The 25,293-nt window shown below is 33.0% G+C and overlaps 2 protein-coding genes across 2 annotated transcripts; one reads left to right on the top strand and one right to left on the bottom strand.

Annotated features, from left to right (window-relative positions):
- The first annotated feature begins 17,709 nt into the window (after nt 1–17,709).
- LOC11426435 (vicilin-like seed storage protein At2g18540) lies at nt 17,710–21,293 on the top strand. The gene is made up of 5 exons (XM_003611913.4): nt 17,710–18,079; nt 18,815–18,990; nt 19,079–19,159; nt 19,308–19,592; nt 19,721–21,293. The coding sequence occupies exons 1-5, from the start codon at nt 17,764–17,766 to the stop codon at nt 20,972–20,974; spliced, it is 2,112 nt and encodes a 703-aa protein (XP_003611961.3). The 5' UTR covers nt 17,710–17,763; the 3' UTR covers nt 20,975–21,293.
- Nucleotides 21,294–21,936: 643 nt separating this feature from the next.
- Nucleotides 21,937–25,047, bottom strand: LOC11426436 (probable protein phosphatase 2C 80). Its single transcript, XM_003611914.4, has 5 exons — nt 24,886–25,047; nt 24,017–24,718; nt 23,172–23,496; nt 22,516–22,668; nt 21,937–22,421 (listed from the first exon to the last, which is right to left on the bottom strand). Exons 2-5 carry the CDS (start codon nt 24,592–24,594, stop codon nt 22,125–22,127), a joined length of 1,353 nt encoding a protein of 450 aa, XP_003611962.2. The 5' UTR covers nt 24,595–24,718; nt 24,886–25,047; the 3' UTR covers nt 21,937–22,124.
- Between the last annotated feature and the right edge of the window lie 246 nt (nt 25,048–25,293).

The following is a 25,293-nucleotide window of genomic DNA, read 5'->3' on the forward strand; positions in this document are numbered from 1 at the left end:
CTTATTTTCTTAATCTTGATTTTACAATTTTTCAGATTTTCCATAGTTGCAGTTTTACTACGATGTCGATATTATGATCTTTTTCCGTGTTCATTTTCTTTCAATTAAATGTAAGTATGCATTCGCTTTTCTTCATTCCTTCCTTCGATAGAATGTCGTATTAGCTTTGTTTAGTATTCCCCTAAATGAAACAAATAAACAATTTATTGAGGGATTTAAGTGTCTTCTTTTATTTTGTTTCTTTATTTATGTGTGCACAACTCAAATTGTACCTATCTTAAAGTAAAAATCATGTGCAGTTGCAGGTCCTCACAATGCAACAATTGCTAATGTTATTGGTGGGTGAGTAAGAGTTTAGTCTCTTCATTTGGTAAGGAGATTTTATAAATATAACTTTCATTTGCAATATTTAAAATTATAACTCAGAGAATATACATTGATTTGATTTTCACTTTGTGAAAACTTCTAGCAGGAGGTGAAAAGTGATCATGCTATATTTTATAGAAATTATATAGACTTAACTACAAGGGATTTATTTCTGTCTTTTAGTTGGTTAACAATGTTTTTGTCCCGCATTTTGTTCTCTTAGATGTTACACTTTTTAGCTGTTAACATTTAATGCCTTCTTTATCTTAATTTATACCTGTAAGTTCTTATCAATTGATGGAAATATGACAACATAATATATTTAGTGTATAAAACGTAGGACATGTTTCGACAGAGGGTATGAATATGAACTAGGCATTTAGCTGCATGTGTGAATTATTGTCTTCATAATCCTCTTTATAATCCTCTTTAGGTAAAAATTATTGTCTTCACTCTTTTCTAAACTGCTTTGCTGATTTGTTGTTTTGTAGTCATAATAATATTTTTTATTAGAGGCTTTATGAATGGCAATACCAATTCCATATATAATACTTATCTGTAGAGCTGGTCTTCATGGACACACATGAGTTCTCATCATAGCCATACAAATAGAATGATCCCTTTGAAAAATTCTTGATATTGTGGAGGATATAATGCAAATTTAATTTTTTGTTGATTAGTTTAAAGAATTGTAAGCTAAATAAAACAATCCAAATATTGTTGTTAATTCTTCTTCTTTGCTCATTGTGTTTAGCATTTCATTGCAGGAAAACAATTTACATAGAATTCCTTAAGGTGCCTAAAGCAAATATAAAGGTCTTCTATTTTGTTTGTGGATTGAGATAATGCAAAAGTTTCAGTTGTTTCTAAGCGTTATTGAAAGTTATGGATATTTGATTTATTTTTTCAACCTATAAAAAACTGGTGTTTTTGTCTTATGAGGAAAGTCATGTGCATGGGCCTACTATTCAACTTATGGTGCTTTTGACACAAAAACAATACAACAAGAGGAATTGTGATTTTGAAGGCTAAAAATCTTTCTTTTGGGTCCTTTGAGAATAGTTGATTTTTGTTTTGAAGGTTTATTATTGTTATTTAGGTATGAGTGGTTTTCATGTAACATAGGTTTTTGGAATCAAGTAGTGACCAATTTGTATAATGTCGATTCTATTTGCACTTGCAAATTTTTTAATTAAGTTTAGATGATTACAATGAAGAGAACCAATTGTAATTTTGATATGTGAAGGATTGGAAATAGAATTTTAGATCCCTGTCGTTGTCTAATTTTTATTTTTTAATATTCGTTTGTTTCAACTAAACGATTTCATGTCATCTCCTACTTTATTTTTTGAACTTGCGTAAGTAAAATGTATAATACTCTTCATCTTTTATTTATTTTAGGATTTTTTTTACCATTACTTATTCTTATATATTAGTCGAAATGACCCATGCGACGCACGGGTCTAAAGTCTAGTTAAGGTTTAAACTTTAATGTGTAATTCATATGTCCCATTCAATTAAACTCGATAAAAAATAAAAATAAAAAATAAAAAATTGTGTTAATCCTCTTGTTTTAGGGATAGAATTGCAGTAATATTGATCTGAATATGTAAAGTCTAAAAAATAATTGTTCGACTCATAAATGGGTGAATGATCTTTTTTAAAAAAATTATTAATCACTTAAGTTCAATCTTAAATTTAAAAATAAAAAAATAAAAAAATAAAAAAAATAAAAAATGTTATTATGTAACCAAAAATATCGTGTTATTGGACCGTCATAGATAGACCTCAAGCATCCGTCTTTTGCAAGTCTCATGTATGTTTGGGGATTGTGGATCGGAGTATCCTAAAATACTTACTCAACCTTCTAAATAGTTCAATCCCACCAGCTGATCGCTTGATTTGGAATTGGGAGAAGAATGGGGCATTCTTAGTGAGATCAGCTTACCATCTGTTAAAAGAGGACAACAACAGAAAAAGTCCATAAATGTCATCTGACAGGAACCATCATCCTTTGTGGAAAGCGATTTGGAATCAAGAATTTTCTCTGGAGAGTGACTAGAGACATTCATTCTTCCAACCAGGATCAGATTGGAGAGGAAAGGCTTGGTTTTAGACACAGACTTGCCCCATGTGTTTTGAAGAAAGGGAATGCCAAAATCATTTGTTCATTGAGTGTAGAATGGCACAAGAAACATATGTGCCTCAGCATATGAATTTGATGAGCTGGATGCAAGAAGGATCATCTAGCCTCCCAACTTTTCAGCATCACTTTGTGGAAAATATGGCAGGGAAAAAACCATCAGTTGCAATCTCAATTCCATCCCACTCTCATTGCCAAGACTGTTGCAGAATTCACAACAGAGTTTAACACTGCAGTGTCTTCGGTAACAGTCCCCACCACACCTCACACGATAGAGCATTGGTCGTCTCCTGAACTAGATTTTAACTATCAACCAAGATGGCCACTTTTTAGTGGAATCTGATTCTGAGGCCTGTGTGAAACGCCTCCAAGGCAAAATTCAAGTTGCTTCCATTACTGACGGAGTAAATAGTCAATTTCCCCCTGAAATTGTAAGTTTCATCAATTACCCTCCTGAAATTAACAAAACTTCAATTACCGCTTAAAATTTCACAACGTTAGTCAATTTACCCCCTCCGTCAAATTTTTCTGTTAGTGAACATGACGTTTTGCAAATATCCCCCTGAAGTTTTGCACTTATGTGCAAAATGCCCCCCAAACTTAAAAATTTATATTATTTTTTTCTTAAAAACAAACAATTAATAGTTAAATATTAAAGCTAACCGTTAATTTTGGAGTTTGGAAAAACTACATACATATATACATCAAAATAGGAAAAAATGTGTATTTTTAAAGTGACAATAATGGTTATTTCTAATAGACAAATTATTATTTTTAGAGGTTTATAAACAAATTAATAATCAGATTTAAATTTATATTTTCTCCTTCACCATCTTAGTCTTTTAACTCCTTCAACAATTTGCTCAAACCATTTAAACTACACAACCCCCAATATTAATCCACAAATCATCTCATTATTGTCACTTTAAAAATACATATTTTTCCCCATTTTGGAGCCTATTTTGATGTATATATGCATGTAGTTTTTCCAAATTCCAAAATTAATAGTTAGTTTTAATATTTAACTATTAATTGTTTGTTTTTAAGAAAAAAATAATATAAATTTTTAAGTTTGGGGGGCATTTTGCACATAAGTGCAAAACTTCAGGGGGGTATTTGCAAAACATCATGTTCACTAACAGAAAAATTTGACGGAGGGGGTAAATTGACTAACGTTGTGAAATTTCATGGGGTAATTGAAGTTTTGTTAATTTCAGGGGCGTAATTGATAAAACTTACAATTTCATGGGGAAAATTGACTATTTACTCATTAGTAATGTTATGTTAGATTGTTGTGACATGTCATCTAGTTTGTCAAATTTTTTTAGGTTAAATATATTTTTGGTTCCTATAAATATACCAATTTTTCGTTTTAGTTCTTCTAAAATTTTCTTTCAGCTTTTAGTCCTTATAAACTTTTCAATCACTACTTTTGGTCCCTATTTTTAAGTTAATTTTAGTATTTTTTAATGAAATTGAGCAGAAATGTGTAGAATATTATAAAAATCTTTCCAAAAAAAATTAGAATTGTTTAACAAAACGTAAATTTAATATGAATTTTTAACCATCAAAAATATAAAAATTCATATTAAATTCATGTTTTGTTAAAAAAAATTTAGAGAGATTCTTATAATATTATGAATTTTTCTGAAAAATTTTATTCAAAAATATGAATTCTACATATGAGTTTACTTTAAAAGAGGGATCAAAAGTGAAGATGAAAATTTTTTGGAGGACTAAAAGTGGAAGGAAATTTTTAAAAGGACTAAAACGAAAAGTTGATATATTTATAGGAACTAAAAACATATTTAACCTTTTTTTTTTTTAGGGAATCTAGTTTGTCTAATTGTAATGTAGCTTGAAGATTGTTTTTTTGACAATGAATACTTCCTATTGACACAAGTAAATGACGCTTTTACCCCCAGCACCAGTTAATTGTCGTTAGGCAATGTGCCGACAGTTAATAATTGCTGGAAGCCAGCGGCAGTTAACTGTCGTTGTGTTCGTGATATGAACAAAACAGCATAGGAGTTTCCAAAACTCCATTGTTACGTTTTTTGCTTCCATAGGTGCGAATTTCACAAACCATAAGCCATTTCAAGCCAATTTCAAGCACAAAATCAAGTAAGTTTTTTTAATCCTATTGCGTTGCTATTTTGTGATTGATTTGATGGTTTTTTTTGGTTAAATTGTGATTATAGAAGTTTATTGATTTTATGATGTTATGATAGTTTAGGTTGTTTGAATTGTTAGGTTTAGGTTAGAATTGTAGAATTGTTATGAAATTATGGTAGAATTTTTAGGATTAGATGAATTGTTGTATAATCGTTGCGATTAGTTTAGGTTTGTTATGAAATTTTGTTGTTATGAATTTGTGATAGAATTGTTACGATTAGTTACGGTATAACTTTTAGGATTAGTTTAGGTTTTGATGAATTATTGTAGAATTGTTACGACATGATGTAGGTTTTGATCGCCGATTTGTTTATGTAGATATGTCTCAGAATAAGGGAAACGTTGAGTTGAACAAGAAGAAGGAGGGTGACGACAAGAAGAAAGAAAAATTGCCGATGACATGGCACAGAATCACATGTGATGGATCCGTCAAAAAGAACGATTCGAAGGTGCTGGTGTATAATCATTCGAGGTTGAGGAGGAGCGGGAGGACATGCTATTTTGGTCCTCAGCCAAAAGCAGGTGCCCCAGGGACTGTCGAGGATAACCCAATTGACTTGTGTGATGAGGAAGATGATTGAATGTAATGGATTGTAATATCTAATTGTTTTGGATCTTTTTTTATGGTACATTTTGCTTGACATATTGGTACTTTGAATAAATTTACGTTTTAAATAATTTCAATTAAAATCGCGTTTTGAATAATTTCGATTAAAGTCGCGTTTTGTTTGAATAATTGCGTATTCGAATAAAAACTAATTAAATCTAACGTGAGTTCAAGTAATTAAAATTTGATCCAAAAACTTTTCTAACCATTTCTATACATGTTAAGGCACACAAAACCATATAAAACATTGCACTAAAAATAACTCATGATCTGAACATCTCTTCTACCAAATTCAACGGATTTTCTACTCTATTAACAACCAATTACAACTTCAAAACCTAATTCTCAAATTCTCATAACTACAACCTACAACATGCTAAACTCAATTTCAGAATTATACAACGTAGAATTAGAGAAAGTTAGTCCCACCCTTACAAAATATAAACATTCGAAGATGATATCTAGCTACAACGAAACCAAAAATATCAACAAAATCTCAAAGAAGATCAAATCAGGTACGAATACATCTTTATTAAATTCAAAATTTACTTTTCAGTATCATAGTATTGACATAATAAACATTATAGAATATGACTAAGGTTTCATACTTTGAAGGAACATCTAGTTATTATGTTGATGACATAATAGATAATAATATAGAAGAAGCAGATTTATCTTTAACTGCTGAAGAAAATTTCAAAAGAAAGTTTAATAAATTCAAAGAATTTTTCTCAAGAAAAAATATTTTGAAATTTGGAATAATGATAGGAGAAGAAGCAATTTCAATTGAAAACACTCAAGGAAATATAGTCATATCTACCATACATAAAACTCAAATTGAAAAAAGAATTGAAACATTTTCTGAAAAAGAAAAAAGCAAAATTGGTTATATTCATATATCAACTATTCAAATTTTAATCAAAAGTACCTTTATGAAAGGTATTGATTCACCTCTAGAAATAGCGCTAGAAGACTCTACGATTTTAGACAAAAGACAAGCAAAAATTGCACAAGTAAAATGTAATTTAAAATATGGAAAAATAAAATTTGATATAAATTTACAAATGGGATATCCCTAAAAGATAAACATCTAGATAAATCTATAGTTTTTCATTATAAGTTGGAAAACTCGAATTTTATAAAAAAGGGTAATCATCCTTTTACAATCTGTTATAGAATTAATTATGCTTTGAGTAATTCACACCATAGCATAGAATTTACACCATAGAATTTATAGGAAAAAATATAATTCATATTGATGAATTATTTAAACCTTTAGTTACCCTAAAGTCACGTATATATAGAAATTTAGCAAGAAATAGCTTTTCCTTGATAGAAGCTGAGAAATATCTATTCGAAGAAACATAAAAACCATTGATCAGGAATTAGAGCCTTAGAGTAACACCACCCAAAAGAGATTTTGAAATCTCAGAACAAAAAGAGATAAATAAATTACAAAGCTCAAGTTATCTCTACAACTCGAAAAACTAAACAAAAAAATTTAAATTTGTCTATAGAAAAAGTCTTCCGCACTCTGCTAAAACTCTGGTATCAGAGAAAACCTCGTTCCTAAATAAATAAATAAATAAATTAAAAAAAATTAAAATTAAAAAATCTTATGATGTCAGTTAACATTTTAACCGACTTAAAAGGTCATGGGTACAAATACCCACCATAGCGAGATGGGTACACAAGTTGTCACCAAATTATAAACATATAAACACATATACTAACTAAAATGTATGACAATAGCATAAGTGGTAATTTACTTGTGATTTAGTGAATTTTTTTTTTGGATGATTTGGTAGTGTTTTTTTAGAGAGAGAGTGAAAATTTAAGAGAAAGATGGTGATGGTGGTGATGGAGTAAGTGTCTGGAATTATGGCTACTGACTTGAATTTATCACGAACACAACGGCAGTTAACAACCGCTGGAAGCCAACGACAATTAACTGCCGGTGCATGACCTAACAGTTGTTAACTGTCGTTGGGGGTAAAAGCGTCATTTACTTGTGTCAATAGAAAGTATTCATTGTAAAAAAAGCAATTTTCATGTAGCTTTTATTGAAAGATGTAAGAATGCTGCAGCCCATAGTTTAGTGGGATTAGCTAAGCAAAATGGTTCCAACTCTTGGGTAGGATTTGTTCCGGAACCTGCTACTGTTATTTGTAAGGACAAAGTCCATCTTATTTGAATGAAATATGTTTGAAGTCAAAAAAAAAAAAAAAACGAGACATCATGAGATATTATTGTCTTTTGCATATAACACAAAGTCCATTCAAGTGGTCCTACATAAGTATTACTTTGTACTTAACTTGCAAACACGCTTATCGCGGATTGGATGTCACCTAGATCAATATATTCATAGAAACTTAATGAAATTTTTTATAAAATGTCAAATTATCTCTCTTGTTAATTTTCTTCTTTACTTTTATTTTAAAAATGTATTTGTGTACTACTTGAACTTTTAGAAAATGATAAAATCTTAATCTTATACATTTCTTAGAGAATATGATTAATTTTTGTCTACGTTTTTAATTTGGTCTATGTTGTTGGGTGAAGATAAAATTTGTAATTTTGGATAAAATAAAATGTTGTTGAAACATTGTTAGAAATATGTTGTGTCTTACCTTTTTAACTTAATTTTAATGTCTGAAACAAAAAATCGTATTGTCTACAAAAACCACACCAATCAAACCAATTCAAACCGCATTGATTTGATTCATATGACTTTTTAAAAACATGATTTTTATCTCGTGGATTGGATGACTTTTATACTCAAAACTGAACCAAATCACACCGCAAACACTCCTAGATACTAGAGGAAGTTGGAACCTCATGATAATATTTAGTCTAGTACTATTATTTTTGTCAAATAAAAAACCTACTACATAATCTCCAATTCAAATAAAAAAATATTGTTATAGAATATGTAGTTTCATGCTTTAAGCAATTTTAATTGTGGATTTAAGAAGACACCGCATTATTATGTGATATGTAGTTTTTTTGTTTTGCTGTGATGTTGGGTTCAAACATCAGACCTTACATATATTATTATGCATTATCTTTAACAATTGTGTTAAGTTTACGGGACACGTCATATGTAGTTTACTATATCTAGTTCAAATTCGATTTTCTACAAGCCTCGAAGTGTATATTCTAGCAGCGCCAAGCTGATGTGGCAACCATGGCCCGCTCATGCCAACAGAGAACCAACTCAGCCTCGCGTTTTGCCACGTGGAATCCCCTAACTTGGGACTTAGCCAACAAACACTCCGCATGAAATTCCGCAAACCGGCTCAACTGAACCGGCTTCAAACCGGCACCGTGAAACATATCCTTCCACGGTGATATTCTCCGTCCACAACCTTCCACCGCCACCAATATCTTAGGCCGTAAATGCATCATCTCAATTCTCTTCACCCATTCCTTTCCTCCTCCTACCACAGATGCATCCAATGACTCCATCATCATCACGTAGAATTCTAAACTATTTACAACGACGCACCGGAATGATGATTCCACCGCTGCCTCCGTCCATCCTTCGCCGTCCACAAAAACCACCACGATTGGCGAAACACTCTGAACATCCAACAAAAACGCAGAAGCATTTTCATCGGAGCCGAAGCGGCGAAAAATCTCCGGTGATAATAAAACAGCGGTTTTCTCACCGTCGAGGAACTTAACCGCCTTGAAAGAAAGTATCTCGAACGTTTGCAGCAAAACAAACTCAACCTGAATTTGAATCCCTTGTTCCCGACCAAACTGAGTGAGATTCTCGTGAACGATCGTGCTCTCAAGAGCATAATCTTCATGAAAAATTGCGGTGATTCTAAGGATCAACGGTGAAGCAATTTTGGAACTAGCTATGTCGTGCCTTCTTTTAAATTGAACCCAAAAAGTTCTAAATGAACCCCAAGATAAGCATATCACTCCCTCTCTTTATTCATATACCTCTTCAGAGAAAAGGGAAAAAGAGATATAGGGAAAGGTCCATCGTTAACTATCACGTAAAGGGGACAGTTAGAAAAAAGTTTTGCCAATGAGTCTTAATTCCTTCATAGAACCGCATATGTATCTACGTGAATTGTCAAAATGGATCAACCAGTGTAATTTTTAGGAATCAAATAACTTTTGACAAAGTTCAGCAGTAAAAAGTTCAGGGAATTCTTATCATTGAAAATTAATTTTACCTCATGTCATGTTTCATAAGACCATTTTCTCAAAAAAAAAAAAAAATGTTTCATAAGACCATAATTACTCAATCATGTTAATTATAAGAAGTCTCGTGTGATCACGAAATTTGAACATAACATTTAGACAATTTTGATTAACGAATATTGAATTGAATGTGTGTGAATAATGAGGGTCTTTGATTGGAGTTGTGGCTGGTCGGTGGATGGAGTAGCAGCAAAAAGATGATTATTGGTGAAAGGGAGAAGATAATTGTAATCTAGTGTAGAAAGTGTACAATAAGATGTATGGATTTGATTAATCCAATTGCTCTTAATAATGGTCCACCAGTGAGGGACTTGATAGGACCCTCACCTTAGAATCCACCAAATTTGTACGTCTAACTATTTTTATTTAGTGTTGTGACCAACCAAATATTTCTCATCAATTAGCTCATACGTGCAAACCAAAGCTCGACTTTATATTTCCCATCTCATCAAAGCCTCAATGGCTAATAGGGAATCCTTCATTCCATAATGCCTCAATGATATGTAAGGGACGCGAGTTCGACATTGATGAAACACCATCTGTAATGGTCTTCCATCAACCATCCAACGACTCCACACTGATTCATCATAAATACAACGTACACAACTTTTATACCTCTCAATTTTTGCTCTCATGCTGATTTTAGTATTAGAATGCTTACGACAAGTTCAACCTTTTTTTATCACTCCCGATCATGAACTATTCATGGATGATTATGCATGTGTGTGAAAGATCGAGTTGTTATATATGGACTTAACAATTGAAGAATATTGATTATATATTAATGCTTAATAATATAATTAATTATAAGTAAAAAACTATTCAAGGATGATTAGGCATGAGTGAAATTATAGGTCAAGATTGCCTTAGCGACTAAGGTTTAAGGGAGGGACACGGTAGAGACAAGGAAACTTGTAGAGTACAAAAGAAGAGGATAGGTAGGCAAGATTCCAGTTTATATATGATTAAGGGATGTAAAGAGAAGAGGGGAGCAAAAAGCTAAAGGGTGTTGAAGAAGTTGACGATGTGATTTTTCATTTGTAAGAAAGAATAATTTCACAAGGATCTTCTATCTTCTTCTATGTGATATGAGACTTTACTGGCATAGGGGGATTCATTAGAATATGTTGTTGAATTCATTCATATGATAATTATATTACACACTTGATTCAGTTGCTTTAATTAATTAATTAATTTATTTTGCCACCGGGAAAAAAGCTATGTGATTATTTTCTACACTGGCTTTTGGTTGTTTTGAATTGATGTTTTTCTTTTAGAACAAACTAAAATGAGATATATTAACACAAAGGAAAAAAGCTACTCCCCAACATAAGGTGTTTTAAATGGATGTTATCAACTGTATACATGACTTTCATTGGACAAATAAGCCTGTGGTTTATAAAAAAAATCAAGTGAAAAGCATATAAATCAGACAAAGTTATATTAAGGTCCTTGACTTAATTTCATGTTTTAGATTTGATCTTTATCATTTTTCTTTTTAAATCATCATACTTTTTTCAAATCACCATGTAACACCGTTTAAAAAAATAATCTTAGTAGTCTTTAATTAAATGTGTCCATTAATATGCGGGGAGAAACTTTATTCACTCCAACATTTTTTAAAAACCACAAATGATTTTGGAAGTGTAACTCCAAATTGCATACTTTGCCTGGAAGTGTTATGCATGGCACAATTTACTTCTTTTCAAATGCGTACCTCAATTGATTCTTAAAAACCGCTCCTTCCGAGTTTGCCTATTCGGATGGAATAAATCTAGACATGTGTGGTTTTTAAGAAAATAATGCGGGTTAAAACTAGCTATTGAGAAACATTTTCCTTACATTGTCTATGCGGAGAATAATGACCTCTTGTAAAGATCTCAGTGCAAGTTTGGGCCAAACATGATAACTGGATCTGCGCTTTGGACAAGGCATGTTGGCTTGTTGAAGGAGATCCGTCGTGCAAGGGATATAATCGTTGTCATCTATTGCAGTTCGCGTGAACCCGTCTTCACCGGAGAGGGGTGTTGTACTTGCACCTGCTCCAACATTCAAATCAGTAAGAAGTCGGTGAAGGTTTAAGAGAGTGTGGCTAATGATATTGTAAAGAGAGAGATACCTAACTAAATATTGTGCATTAGTATTTGTAAGGAATAAATAGAGTCTTGGTTGTCAAGCCTTCCCCTGGGCATGTGTCCCCAGGGGACAGATGTTATTATATGAAGGGTACTGCAACATCGGATCCATACTGAACGATCATGATCTGTTAGTCCATACCTTATCCAGTGGAATTTAGTACGTGTATATTGTATAAACTTACTTGACTTGGGTTTTTAAATTGGTTTCAAGTCTAATCCTAATTAGGCCTTAGTCCAATCCAAAATAGATGCGGTGTGTACATATGTCATATAGAGTGAATAGGCAAACACCCTCCTAAAATTGTAACTTTCGTCAAAAATCACCCTGACTTTTAAGAAACTTAAAAAAAAAAACCCCTGAAATTGTGAAACGTTAGTCAATTACCCCCCTTCGTTTGTTTTGGCTGTTAAATGACTATTTCTTTTTTTTTTGTTTTCTTCATCTTCTTCCTTCCACCTTTTTCATCATCTTCATCAATATTCCAAAAAAATCCAGAAAAAAATTAAGAAACAATAACCATTAACAACATCATCATCATCTTATTACTACACCTCCACCACCATCAACAGCAATAACACCACCTAAGTTAAAAGCTATAAATCTAAAGTTGTTTTCTCATAGAAAGCTTGTTTTCTCAAAGGTATTAAAGCTAACGCAAGGGACATGTTCACTCATAAAAACTTCACAATTTTCATCGAAAGCCTATTTTTTGAAGTTATCATATATCAAATTAGGAGTATTCTTTAAATTAGAGTTGGAATGTGACCCTAGTCTAGTGTTGTTAGATATAGAAGCGGATTCAATTTTTGCAGAAATAACATAATTAGTTCTTTAAAGGGTTAATAGACTTTTACCCCCTGCCATTTGAAGGTCTTTTGGTTTATCCTCCTGTCGAAAAAAAACTTAGAGATTCCCCCTTGCCATTACAAAATTCTTTGATTTTGAACTCTGGTGGCATGTGACTGTACAAATTAGCTTATGTGGCGCGCTGACTGTGCGTCGATCAATGAGGTGGCATTTTGACTTGACTTTTTTTTATTTCTTTTCCAATTTTTTTAATTCCATTTAAATTTACTTTATTAAAAACATTAAAAATATATATATATTTTTCTCTTCTTCTCCACCTCTCCCTTCTTTGCTATCTTCTCTTTTCCAGATCCAATCCTTCTATTCTCTTCTCTTCTCTCTTCTCTTTTATTCAACAAAAACACATTGAATGGTCACTTTTGTTCTATTCTCTCTCTTCTCTTTTCCGGAATTCTCTCTCTTTCAACCATAACCATTTTTCCGGCAGACAAATTCTCACCGGCTGTGCTCCGGTGACTCTTTTCCTTTGTGGATCTCGCTCTTCCCCGTCGTCCTTGAACGTTGCATCTCTTCTGCTCCTCCTTCCTCTCCCTCTGTTTCGTTCTGACGGGGCTGGGGTTTGGTGGTGGTGTTTTGCTCCAGTGTTTTCCGGCGCGGTGGTTGGCTTGGTGGTGGTTGGCTCTCTCCACAAGAATCAAGAGAAGGGAATAGAAGAGGAAAAGGAAGGAGGAGAAAATTGACATTGACTTGGCTAAGATAGCTGTTGTTAAAAGGAGGATTGAGTGAGCAATGGTGCAAAAGAGAGGATAGAATGAAACCAATTTTGAACCTAAATTATAGGCTAGTAGTATTTTGGAAAGCTTATTGAATTAAGTAGAAAAATTATCAATATGTCGTGTTATTTCTGTAAGTGTATTTGAATCCTAAAAAGTGCTTATCTCATTTCTGTAAGGGGCTTCGAAATTGTTGCTGGAAAAAGAGAAACAGAGGAAAAGATAATTTGGGAATGCTGGAGAAGAAGAGGAGAAAATAATTTTTGATTTTTTAATTTAGCATTAGGGGTACTTTAGGTATTTCACATCTTTAGTATTATTTATTGTAAAAAAATTATTTTGTGTCCCACGTGGAAATAAAAAAAAATAACACATCAGCGCGCCACCTAAGCTAATTTATCCAATGAGATGGTTTGGGGGATGTGAACCAAAGAATCTACATTTTACAAGAGGGAATCTCCAAAAAAAAATTACAGCGGAGTAAACCAAAATACCATAAAATGGCAGGGGGTAAAAGTCTATTAATCCTTCTTTAAATTAGCACATTTATAATTAGTTCTGGATGTATAGCAATGAGATGATGGATGATGTTGTTAATGGTTGTTGTTTTTTTTAAAAAAAAATTATGAATTTTTTTTAAATAAAAATAGTCATTTAACAACCAAAACAAACAGAGGAAGATAATTGACTAATATTTGACAATTTTATGGGAGGTTTTTGAAATTTCTTAAAAATTAGGGAGGATTTTTTACGAAAGTTACGATTTCAAGAGGAATTTTGCCTATTCACTCAGGTGACATTTAGCATACACAACAAACTCTTTTTGTGTATCATACAAAAGTGAACTTTTCACCATTGATATATTAGTATTTTATTCAATGGTCAAGATTAAAGATGGGTTACCTTCTTGGTGGGTTTTTGTGCTACTATGTGTTATTTGCATTGTTATCCTATATTATATGTAAATTATATTTATAGAATTTTAAAAATTCATTTAAATTTGTGATGAATTGTTTACCCATTTTATAAAAAAGTATAGTCCAAATAAAAGGTGATATTTACGATATTTACTTTAATTTTTTGACTAAACTTAAAATTGTTTTACCTGACAAGATGGACTATCAATTTTTTTTGACAAAACTTTAATTAATGTTTGAATTTTTAAAAAATAAATAATACTATTTGTTTTCCATAACAACCCTGTAATTTTTTTTGAAGGAATAATAACCTGTAATTAGTTTCCCTAAAAAAAAAAAACCTGTAATTAGTTAATTAGAATTGCAAAATTATGACGGAAAATATTGCTTCATTTAAGGATGTAATAGCACTTAAATTTACTAAGGATGTTTAGGTAGAATTTACGGATAAGAATAACAAAAAGAAAAAAGAAAGAATGAAAATGGATGAAGAAGAACAATAGGCAGGAAAAGGCCATACTTCATCCATAAATCTCAAAAGTACATGTTAATATACATAATCACAGTCAACAATTAGTGGCACGATTTTTTCTCTAAAAAGAAGGAAAAAAATGGTGTGGGGGTGTGGCATTTCTCTTTTAGAGCTAAAATATTTGATTTAGCTTTCTTAAAAACACTCAACCCCGTACTGAGATTTGGGGATTTTCTTCTAGATCTGGATACTAACCTTCAAATAATTAAATAAAGAAACTTATCAATAAAAATGTAGCAAAGATCAAAAGAAAACAAAACAGAGGAGATAGATAAGAGATTGATGTTTGTGAGTTTGAGATCTAGACTTGTAGAGGTAATATTGTGCGTGATTATGCATGTCTTTGTGGTGGTGAGTAAGAGAGAGAGTCAGAGATATGAGGAGGTGGGTGGAGGAGAGAGAAGCTGAAAATTATTTTGGGGCCAACCGTAAAAGAAATAGGTGGCATTTAGAATGGTAATGGGAAAGAGTTTTCCACCATGGAACAATGTATTTAAAACCCTTTAATCAAATGAAGAGCACATTTTTATTATAGACACTCGGTATCAGATCCAACCACTCATCTTCTACAACTCATCTTCTCATCTCCCTCTTTCACCCATTTTCACTAAACCGCTAAACAACCCAAAAACAAAATTGACATTATCATTAATATCTCCAAATATTACCCAAAACAAGTAAATAACTCATACTAATATTAAAACTATAGATTAGAATTACAAAACAAAAACTGAAAGTGAAGATTAAAGTGGGTCAGAAAATGGTGAATTCCAAATGTGTCGCCGGCGAGATTCCAGGGAGAATTTTTCTGACAATCACAGCCAACGAAGGCTCCTGTGGTCACCTCCGCGGTTAGTTCTACAAGAAAAACGAATGGATCTAAGTTGCAAGGGACTGAACAAAGCCGCCAGAAAAAGGTTGCCGGAAATGGAGGTACCGGTCATGGATGGTAAACATTCTTGTGCTAATTAGTCATTGGAAAATCCACTCTTAGTTAAAATGTTTCATTTTTATACAGGATTCTATAATTCATTGTTGTTGATTTATTGTCGAACAGTTCATGTTAAAATTAGAAGAATGTTAGCTTGAGTTTGATTAGTGAAGATTTTGAAGTTTGCTGGTGGTGGTAGAGAAGGAGAGAGAAAGACCAATGAGGTGGTGGAAGCAAGCAAGAAGATGATGGATAGTTAGATATAGTGTTGAGAGTCTATGATAAGAATGTGTTTGCTACTTAATCTAATGGTCAAGCTTAACTTTCTCATGGTGGGAAAGAATTCCCCCTACCCACCCTAAATGTCACCAAAGAAATAAGTTTAGGGTCAAATATGTGTTAAATGTATTATCGGATAACTTAATATTGTGGGTAAAAATTGTTTTTGGTATGATACACAAATTCATTAACTTGTGTAGACTAAATACCACCATTCACTCATGGCAATTAGCATTCAACAAGGGGGTACGAATACATAACATTTAAATGTAGATATTTGTATTTGGTAAAAAAAGGTAGATATTTGTAAAAAAAAAATTCTTCTCTTAGGTGACAACTGCTCCTATTATGCTTAACCTTGTTCCCTCCATTGAAATAAATGTCGTTAATAAATTTAAGGATATAACAATTTAATTTTGACATACTCTTAATTTATTTTACATATACATCAAATCACACAAATAACAATGCCTGAAAAAAAAATATATACATGGATAACAAACGAGATAACATATTAAAACGTCATAATAAAAACATGAGTAAAAAACTTGACCAAAAATAAAAATAAAAAAACATGAGTAAAATTGTACCAAAAGAAACACGAGTTATTTTTTTTACAATACCAATTAAATCTTTAATATAATAAATAAGGGATACAAAATATTATATTATCACATGATAATACAATTATTTGTAACCGTCTCGTCTCATAAACTTAATTGGGTTGGTAAAGAACATTTCGTAATATATGTTGGAGTCGAGGTTCGAACTTCAGACACCTCACTTATTCACCTTGAAGATGAATTCCTAACCACTATATTAATCACAACAGTTTCTTTCTATCCGGCTCAAGATATTGATTTTTATAGTTGCGCGTAGAAAATATCAAGTTTACACCAAAAAAATTATTAACAGTTTGGTAGGTCTAGTTATTTTTTCCATCATAAGGCACGTGGTCTAACTATTTTATCTAAATTGTGTTTTAACAAAATAATGACCTTGTCTATTTAAAAATATTGATATGGCTAATCAGGATCTAATATAGGTTAGACTATTGACCTCCGCCAGTTGGTCTGGCTTATTTTTGTTGGGAAAGTTAGGGTAAACGTCAAAAACAATAATTGACAAATGATTTAAGAACATAAAAAAAACTTTGTATCACATATCCATCCAAAATCTTAATTCATTAATAAATATGAGTCACAATGACGAATTTAGTAAAATAACTTTCAATCTATCATAGGATAGAAGAATATTGAGAACCTCTAGTTTAAACTAAAGGTCTAAAATGTTAAAAATAAAATAGATAAAAGATGAAAACTTAGATGAAAAAATACTAACATAGCAAAGAATGTGCGATCACTTCATCTAAAAATATATTGTACCACTAAAGATTAAAATATATCAGTAGAGGTTACATCTAATGTAACATGGTGAATAAAAGTTCAAATTTCCGCTAGATGATGTGTTCATATTTAATCTTCGACAATGACATAAAATAGGATTAGAGAAAACCAATAAACAAAAACTCACAAATTTAAAAATATATATTACTAAAAAATTGGAGCTTATCTGAGTTATATTTTGAAATTCAGTTTCAAAATAAAAGGTAAAACTCACTAATATGACATAACATATTCCATACTGATCTCACTCAATCACTCACTCATTCTAATCCGTTTGGAATTTAGCTGCACAAACACATATTGTACCTACTAAACTGCCACCTGTTCAAGCTATTAACGTGTCCAAAAAACAAGACATGCAGCCTTAAAAAATGATAGTCACCACCGCTCTATATATAATAGACACCTTTGCTAAGTGCAAAACCACTTCAATAGTTCTATCCAACTTTTCCACTCTCACTCTTTTGATGATGGAGACTCAAAAATCTTTCTTAGCTTCCAAATTTTCGTCTTTGTTGATTTTCTTCCTTATTATCACTTCCTTGTGTGAATTAAATGCATTATCAAGTGATGAGCACAGTGTGAAAGCTCACAAGGGACCTGTGGTGGAAAGGGGTCAAAGGAAGACATTGTTTGAGACTGAATATGGAGAGATCTCTGCCACTGATGTCAAAGATGGACATAACACACAACACTATCATATTGAGTTCTTTACATTGGAACCTAACTCTGTGTTTCTTCCTGTGCTTCTACATGCAGCTATGCTCTTTTATGTTCATACAGGTATCATTGGAATTTATAAAATTATTTTAACTAAGGAAGTTTAGTATAATACTTTGTTATTTTTCAGAGCATATATAGTGTAGTGAGATATTATTAAGGACTAGTCCTTAAAGCCTGAGATCACTATTCTTAGGCTAGACACCTACTCATGTTCACATGAGTTCGAATTCAGGATCTTATAAGGACCAGTCCTTAAAGTCTAAGATCACTATTTTGAGGCTAGACACCTTCACCTGAGTTCGAATTAAGGACCTTACAGTTGTGCAATTGTGTGTGTGAGTTGTGTGTGTTTCATATAGTCTTTACCACTTCATGTAAGACAACAAAAAATGGAGGACTAAAATCCTTATAATAAGGGACCACTTCTTATTATCTCTACTATATTAAACAGCTTTTCAACCAAAAATCTCAACAAAAAAAAATAAAAAAAATAAAAAAACTATTTCATATACATTGTTTTTATAAAAATTAAAAAGTAATGATATTTGTACAACAATTTAGTGACAGCTCTTGTGATAACCTTTTTTTTCTCTCTTTCCTATTGGTCAACAATAGTAATAGAAAGACAAAAAGGAAGGAAGAAAGAGAGTGTTACAAAAGTTGTCATAGAGTAGTTGTATAAATATAATTTCTATTTTATAAAATTTATGCGGCCATTTATTATTGAAATCCTTTTTGCACTTTATCTCAAAAGCAAATTAATTTTTATACTCATACAACTTAGCGGGGTTTCAGGCAGTGGAAAATTGAGTTGGGCAAATGAAGACGGTACTAGCACAATCGATATACGTGAAGGAGATGTAGGAAGTCTCACAGAAGGATCTGTTTTCTATATACACAACAACTTGGATGACCAAAGGAAGAAACTAAGAATTTATGCAATGTTTACCAATACTGATGATAGCACATTTGTAAGCTTCTTGCACTTGTATTATTTTCTTAAACTGAAGTTTCAAAGCCTTGTTTGTTTGCAATTGTTTATGTTAACAAAAATTGCAGGATCCATCAATTGGTGCTTACTCAAGAATCAATGAACTAGTCAAAGGCTTTGATAAGAAAATCATCCAAGCAGCTTTTAAGGTATATAATATGTTCATTCACAATGTGAAACAATCAATGTATAGTTGGTTCCATTTTGAGGCAAAATTGTTGAGTGATTTTGACATGTTTGGATATTCTCGAGTAAAATTAAATTTATTTTGTTCTAAACTTTCAATTTCTTTTGAAGGTGCCGGAGGATTTGATTGAGGCAATCACAAACAAGACTGAGACACCACCTATAGTGCATGCAGTTTCAGAAAAGAAACATAGCACTGTCTTGGAATTGGAGGCTTCATTTCTTAAATACTTTACAGGCATTGAATACAACTCCAAGAATCTGAAAACATACAACATCTTTGATAGTGACCATGACTTCGAAAATTGTTATGGTTGGACCTCAACAGTCACCAAAAAGCAACTAAAACGATTGAAGAGTAACAACATTGGATTTCTCATGGTGAATTTGACCAGGGTCAGTGACCATATCATAATTTCATTATTAGTTAAAGTTATAACTTTATGAATAATGTATTGTATGTTTGTTTGTTGTATATGTTTTTAATGAAGTTATATTAATATAATAAATATGTTTTGTGAAAGGCATCAATGTTGGGGCCACATTGGAATCCAATGGCAACAGAAGTAGCAGTGGTGTTGGAAGGGGAAGGAATGGTAAGAGTGGTATGTGGAAGCAACAATGATGACAAATGCAAAAACAAGAGGTTTAGAGTTCAGCAAGGAGATGTTTTTGTGGTGCCTAGGTTTCATCCAATGGCTCAAATGTCATTTGTTAATCAGCCACTTGTTTTTATGGGATTCAGCACTGCTGCAAAGAAAAATCATCCTCAGTTTTTGGCTGGTAAAGAATCTGTGCTGCAAATTCTAGACAGAGAGATAGTTGCTACCTCTTTAGGTGTAAGCAATACAACCATTGACAAGCTTTTGGAGAAACCGGATGATTCGATCATTTTCGAGTGTAATTCTTGTGCGGAGGAAGAGGAAAGGTTGATGGAGGAAGAAAAGGAGACGGGAAAGGAGGAGGAAGATGAAAAGAGAGAGAAAGAAGAAAGGGAGAGGGAAAGAGAAGAAGAGGAGGAAGTTAGAAGAAGGGAGGAAGAAAGGAAAAGAGAGGAAGAAGCAGCTAGAAGACAACAAGAAGAGAGGGAAAGGAGGAGGAGAGAGGAGGAGCAAGAAGAAAGGGAGAGAGAGAAGGAAGGAGAAAAGGAAAGAGAAGAAGAAGAAGAAGAAGCAGCAGCTAGAAGGCAACAAGAGGAGAGGGAAAGGAAAGAGGAGGCAGCTAGGAGAGAGAGGGAGAGGGAAAAAGAGGAAGCTAGGAGAGAAATGGAAAGGGAAAGGAAAAGAAGAGAAAAGGAAGTAGAGAGGGAGAAAGAAAGGAAAAGGCAAGAGGCAGAGAGTGAGGAAGAAGCAGCTAGAAGGCAACAAGAGGAGAGGGAAAGAAAACGAGAAGAGAAGGAAGCTAGGAGAAGAAAAGAAAGAGGGCAAGAAGGGAGAAGTAAAGAAGAAGAAGAAGAAGAAGAAGCAGAGGGGGAGGAAGAAGCAGCAAGAAGACAACAAGAGAAGAGAGAAAGGAGGAGAGAAGAGGGTGAAGCTAGGACTGAGGAAGAAAGAAGAGAAGAAGGGCGCGAAGAAGAGGGTGAGACCGAGAGCGAGACAGGAGGAGGATGGAGGCAACCAAAGAGGGGAGACACGGGAAGAAGAAGCAGAGGAGGAACAGAATGGGAAGAAGAAGCAGCAGCCAGAAGACAGCAAGAAGAAAGGGAGAGAAGGAGAAAGCAAGGCGGTTGGAGTAGCTATGAAGGAAGGAGAGTTCTGAAGATGCGTAGGAATGTGTGATTTGTGTCTTAACTTTCAAGGGGGTTCCCTACTTATATGTTGTGTATTAAAATAATAAGTTGTTTTTTATGCATATGTTTCTATCTATGTTTTAGGCTTGTTTGGTACAGAAGTTGAAGGTTTCTGTTTCATGAAGTTTGCTTAGCACTAATGTAGCTGTATTAATTAGAATAAGAACTACTGTTAGGCACTCATGTGTATTTTAATAAGAACCTTCAACCTTCAATCTTTTTGTTATGCTATGTAATCTCTGTTTTCTGCTAGCTTGTAACAAAGTTGAAGATCTATGACTAAGTTTTATGGAGTTTATTGGATAGTATAAGTTTGTATTTGCTACAATGTGCTGCTGAAACGATCGAAGTTAAAACTTAAACTACGGGGTGCTGTGCTGGTGTTATAAAAAGGTAACATAGTGTAAATGACGATTAACAATACTGTGTTCATCATAAACCTAGTGTTTGACACATTATATAGCCTATGCATATGACTTGCATTGTTGAGCATAACTGCTAAAAGTAAAATCATTAAAATTAAAATAAGAGTTTAAAATTAACAATTAAGACTAAAAAAAAACACACATGAATGACAATGCTGATAAGATAATATATTTTCATATCAGCAATTTGACATAGCAAAGTTAACAGTTAATGTAAAAACTATTCAAAGGGTTCTTTGAAAAAAAATAAAAAAAATTGGGATTGAAATCGAAACAGGGTTTACTAAAATGTTTTGAAATTCCAACACCTGCAATCATATCTCTATGTTGAGTAACAAAAGAGCTTCATCTAAAATATAGGTAATATCTCATCTAACTTCCATCCGTGGTGTTATCAATTTTAGTTTTAGATGATTACATGTGATAACTGATAACTGACTTAGTTCTTCATTCTTCACATTCAATACGTGACAAAATAAAACTAAATATCTATTTTCTTTCTTTGGAGGGTTGTTGTATAATAATGCAAACAAGGAAGCCATAATAACCTTTTTTCTAAAGAAAAAAAAAAGTATTCCTAAGTGTAGCACTAATGTTTGAGATGATTAACTACTAGAAGAAATAAGAATGAATTCAAATTAAAAAAAAAAAAAATGCAAAGGAGAGGCTTAGCCACATAGCATCTAAATATACAAAATGAAATTGGCAAAAATATCACTCATTGACTGAGTTGGATATGTAAGACACGACAACTGTTAAGTCATCAAGTTTGCCGCCATCAAATCGGTATCCATACTCGAGAGCAGCAGCTGAAAATGGTGACTGCCTTTTCGTGTCAAGAGCTCGCTGACGAGCCAATGCTGCTATCTTCTGAGCAGTTGCTTGTGGTCCTAATCTAGCTCTAGTTGCACCTACAACCACTCCAACGATATCATTGTTGTACATGTTGTCAAATAAACCATCTGTTCCAGCAACAATGATATCTCCTGGAGCGACAGGTACTGTAAAAACCTGCACATAAATTGATAAACTTGTTTAAAAGAAAAGTACACAATAAACTTCAATCTCCATTACTAGGATTGTGGTTTTAATGAGTGAACTTTACCTCGCCAGAGCTAGGTAGATCACCTTCAGTACCGCTCCTTGCCAATTGATATGGGAAATTGAACCCGCGTTGTTGAACAGGGGACTTGAAAATGACGCTCCCATCTCTTATCACAATGAATCCACTATCACCCAAATTAATAGCATTTAGTGCCTGGACCAAGTAAACAACCACAAAGAATGAAAATTAATCAGCGGTGTTAATACTCTTTTCACATAGATCAAGAAAGGCTGCACTGTGCTGCCTTCAGTGAATCGAGAGATACAGCTAAAATACCAATCAGACATTGTACTTAAAAACTTAAGACTCGGATATTTAAAAACTGATCAAATTTCTGTTTCGCAATATTTAATTGATTGAGTGACAGGTAAGACAAACTAGACACTTGTTTGTGGTACAGGCCAGTTTTGTAGACTGTAGAGAAAAGTATCCCCAAAACAAGAAGTTTGGAGAAGAATGCATATCAAGACTCATGGATTCATGATTTTCATTATGCCAGACATGAATTAAACAAAATTTCCATGTTGATGAAAAGAAAACAAAGAATCCAGTGTTCAGTATGCATGAAGCATGCTATTAGAATTAAGTTCACCTTAACCTGCAATCGACAAAACTGACTTTTTGACTGTCAAAGTGAAGAATAAAGTATATAATACCTCATCGATAAGAGCAATGATACAGACAGTTGAGGAACCCATTGCCTTTGTTTTTGAGTGAGCCTTCTCTAACACCCTTACTGGATTAAAAGAACCTTTGGGTTCCTCTCGAATTGCTCTTGCGGAATTGGCTACAAGTTCCTGGGCATACAGTCCTGCATTAACACCAACATCTGCCCAGCCACCAACACCATCTGCAACACCAATTGCTTGTTCATCTTCACAAATAAAATGAGCATCCTCTCCTCCAGTCGCCACCTTATCTGGATGTGGTAGGTAACATGATCCTGATAACATCTTCAAGGGCTTGCGATCAAGAGTAGTTCTGAAAATACAAGTACCCAATCCTCAGGATAAGTAAATGGGCTGTAACACGTAGTAGTATAAATAATATTTTAAGCATATTCTTCCGCTGCCAAGTTGTTATTTAATTAATTTGTGACAGGAAACTTGGTATCTCACTGGAAATCAGTAATGGTGCGGAGAAGATAAATCATGGTTTTAAATTATGGCTAAAACCCGCATCAGTAATATAAAGGTTTTGGAGCCCTGCAACCACATCACGGCCACAATTGTGGCCGCATAGTGCAATTGAAAACTTTGTTATTAGTCCTTAAATTTCTGAAATATTAAACATTGCAAGCAAACCACCACTACAACTACATACTGCATTTTAAAACCTTGTTAGAAATAGTAAGACTCACTTTTGAGCTTAATGCATAATCATAAGCCTCTATTTCAAACAACACAAATAGGATAAGCTTCAATGGTATTGGAATTGACATCTAAATTATCTTATCTAACAAAGATTTGAAGCATAAAATAAAAGAACAATAATCACTTACATGTTAGCCAAAGTGGAGGAGTTTTCCAGTTTTTCATCAGGAGGGCTGGTATCAAACGAAAGATCGTGTGCAGCACCAGCCAAACAGCAAGCAGAATAAGATGCCGAGAAATTCTTTGTCCACGGTCCATGAAGCAAACCCGAATTCTGAATCCTCCAACTAGCATCAAAAGTGGATCGCCCGAAATTCAAAGGACCATACAAAACCTGTTGCGGTCTTCTCAAACTCAAACTACCTCGCACGAACCCTTTATGGGTTCTTTCCTTGAAGTATACACCAGCATGCTTTGTGAAATCTTGAACACTGCTATAACTCGAGATTAAATCATCAACATAAACATCTCCCAGAATAGCATTGGAAGGTGAAGAAGCCATTAATTTTCTTGCACCAACGTTATTGCTTGAATAGAAATTACTTGAATTGGATAAAAAAGATCTCGAACACAACGAAGAAAGAGACAAAACAGGTTTATTAAACCTTGTTACTGGCACACTCTGTTGTTTCCTTGTTACTATTGTTTTGCCAATGCAACCGAAAATCGAAGCATTCAGCTTTGAGAGATTCGTAACACATAGCATCTTAATTAATTAACCTTGTATGCAAAATAGTCCTAAGTAATGTGAAATTTACACCTTGGATGAAAAAGTGCATTCCTTTTTCACACCAGCACTTGCTTCAGCAGAATTGAACTATACCCAAATTCTGAAACATTGAAATTTTAATGTTTATTATTCAAAATTTGCAACTTTATGAAGAAAAAAACATCATTATGAAGAAAATAAGTCGTTAATTAACACTAATTAACAATAATAGAAAATAGTTTTATGGTTAATGGGAGAAAGAGGGAAGCAAAGAATGAGAATTCATACCGATTGTGAAGACGAGGAATCGATTAAGGTTGAAAAGTTTGAGAGGTTTTGAGAGAATTACGCTGCAACCACAAAAACCTAATTCGGTTTGGATTAGGGATTTGTGTTTTTCAAAGTTTAAATTTATACACCTAGTGTTTCAGTTTTTTTTTTTTTTTTTTTTTTGGTACAACCTAGTGTTTTAATTTTATTTGGATTTATCTTTTCCTTTTATGGTTGGTGTTTGGATTTTTATTTTATTTTTTGAGGAAAGGTATTTGGATTTATTATCTTATGATTATGATTATTTGTTTATCTTCGTACACTCTTTTTCTTAGAGTTATCTTCTACTGTTCGATAATTCTGTTTTTTCGTTTCATATCCAAAACTAAAAAGAAAAAAACTCAAAATTTTAGAAACTGTCTGCCT

The sequence above is a fragment of the Medicago truncatula genome, chromosome 5, assembly GCF_003473485.1.
Source record: "Medicago truncatula cultivar Jemalong A17 chromosome 5, MtrunA17r5.0-ANR, whole genome shotgun sequence".
Taxonomy (NCBI): Eukaryota; Viridiplantae; Streptophyta; class Magnoliopsida; order Fabales; family Fabaceae; genus Medicago; species Medicago truncatula.

Coding starts and splice junctions, on each gene's coding strand:
- LOC11426435 (XM_003611913.4), top strand. CDS start 17,764: ATGATGGAGACTCAAAAATCTTTCTTAGCTTCCAAATTTTCGTCTTTG. Junction 18,080..18,814: donor GCTCTTTTATGTTCATACAG/GTATCATTGGAA, acceptor GCGGGGTTTCAG/GCAGTGGAAAATTGAGTTGG. Junction 18,991..19,078: donor ATACTGATGATAGCACATTT/GTAAGCTTCTTG, acceptor CAAAAATTGCAG/GATCCATCAATTGGTGCTTA.
- LOC11426436 (XM_003611914.4), bottom strand. CDS start 24,594: ATGCTATGTGTTACGAATCTCTCAAAGCTGAATGCTTCGATTTTCGGT. Junction 23,497..24,016: donor TCCTCCACTTTGGCTAACAT/GTAAGTGATTAT, acceptor TTGTATTTTCAG/AACTACTCTTGATCGCAAGC. Junction 22,669..23,171: donor TCATTGCTCTTATCGATGAG/GTATTATATACT, acceptor TACTTGGTCCAG/GCACTAAATGCTATTAATTT.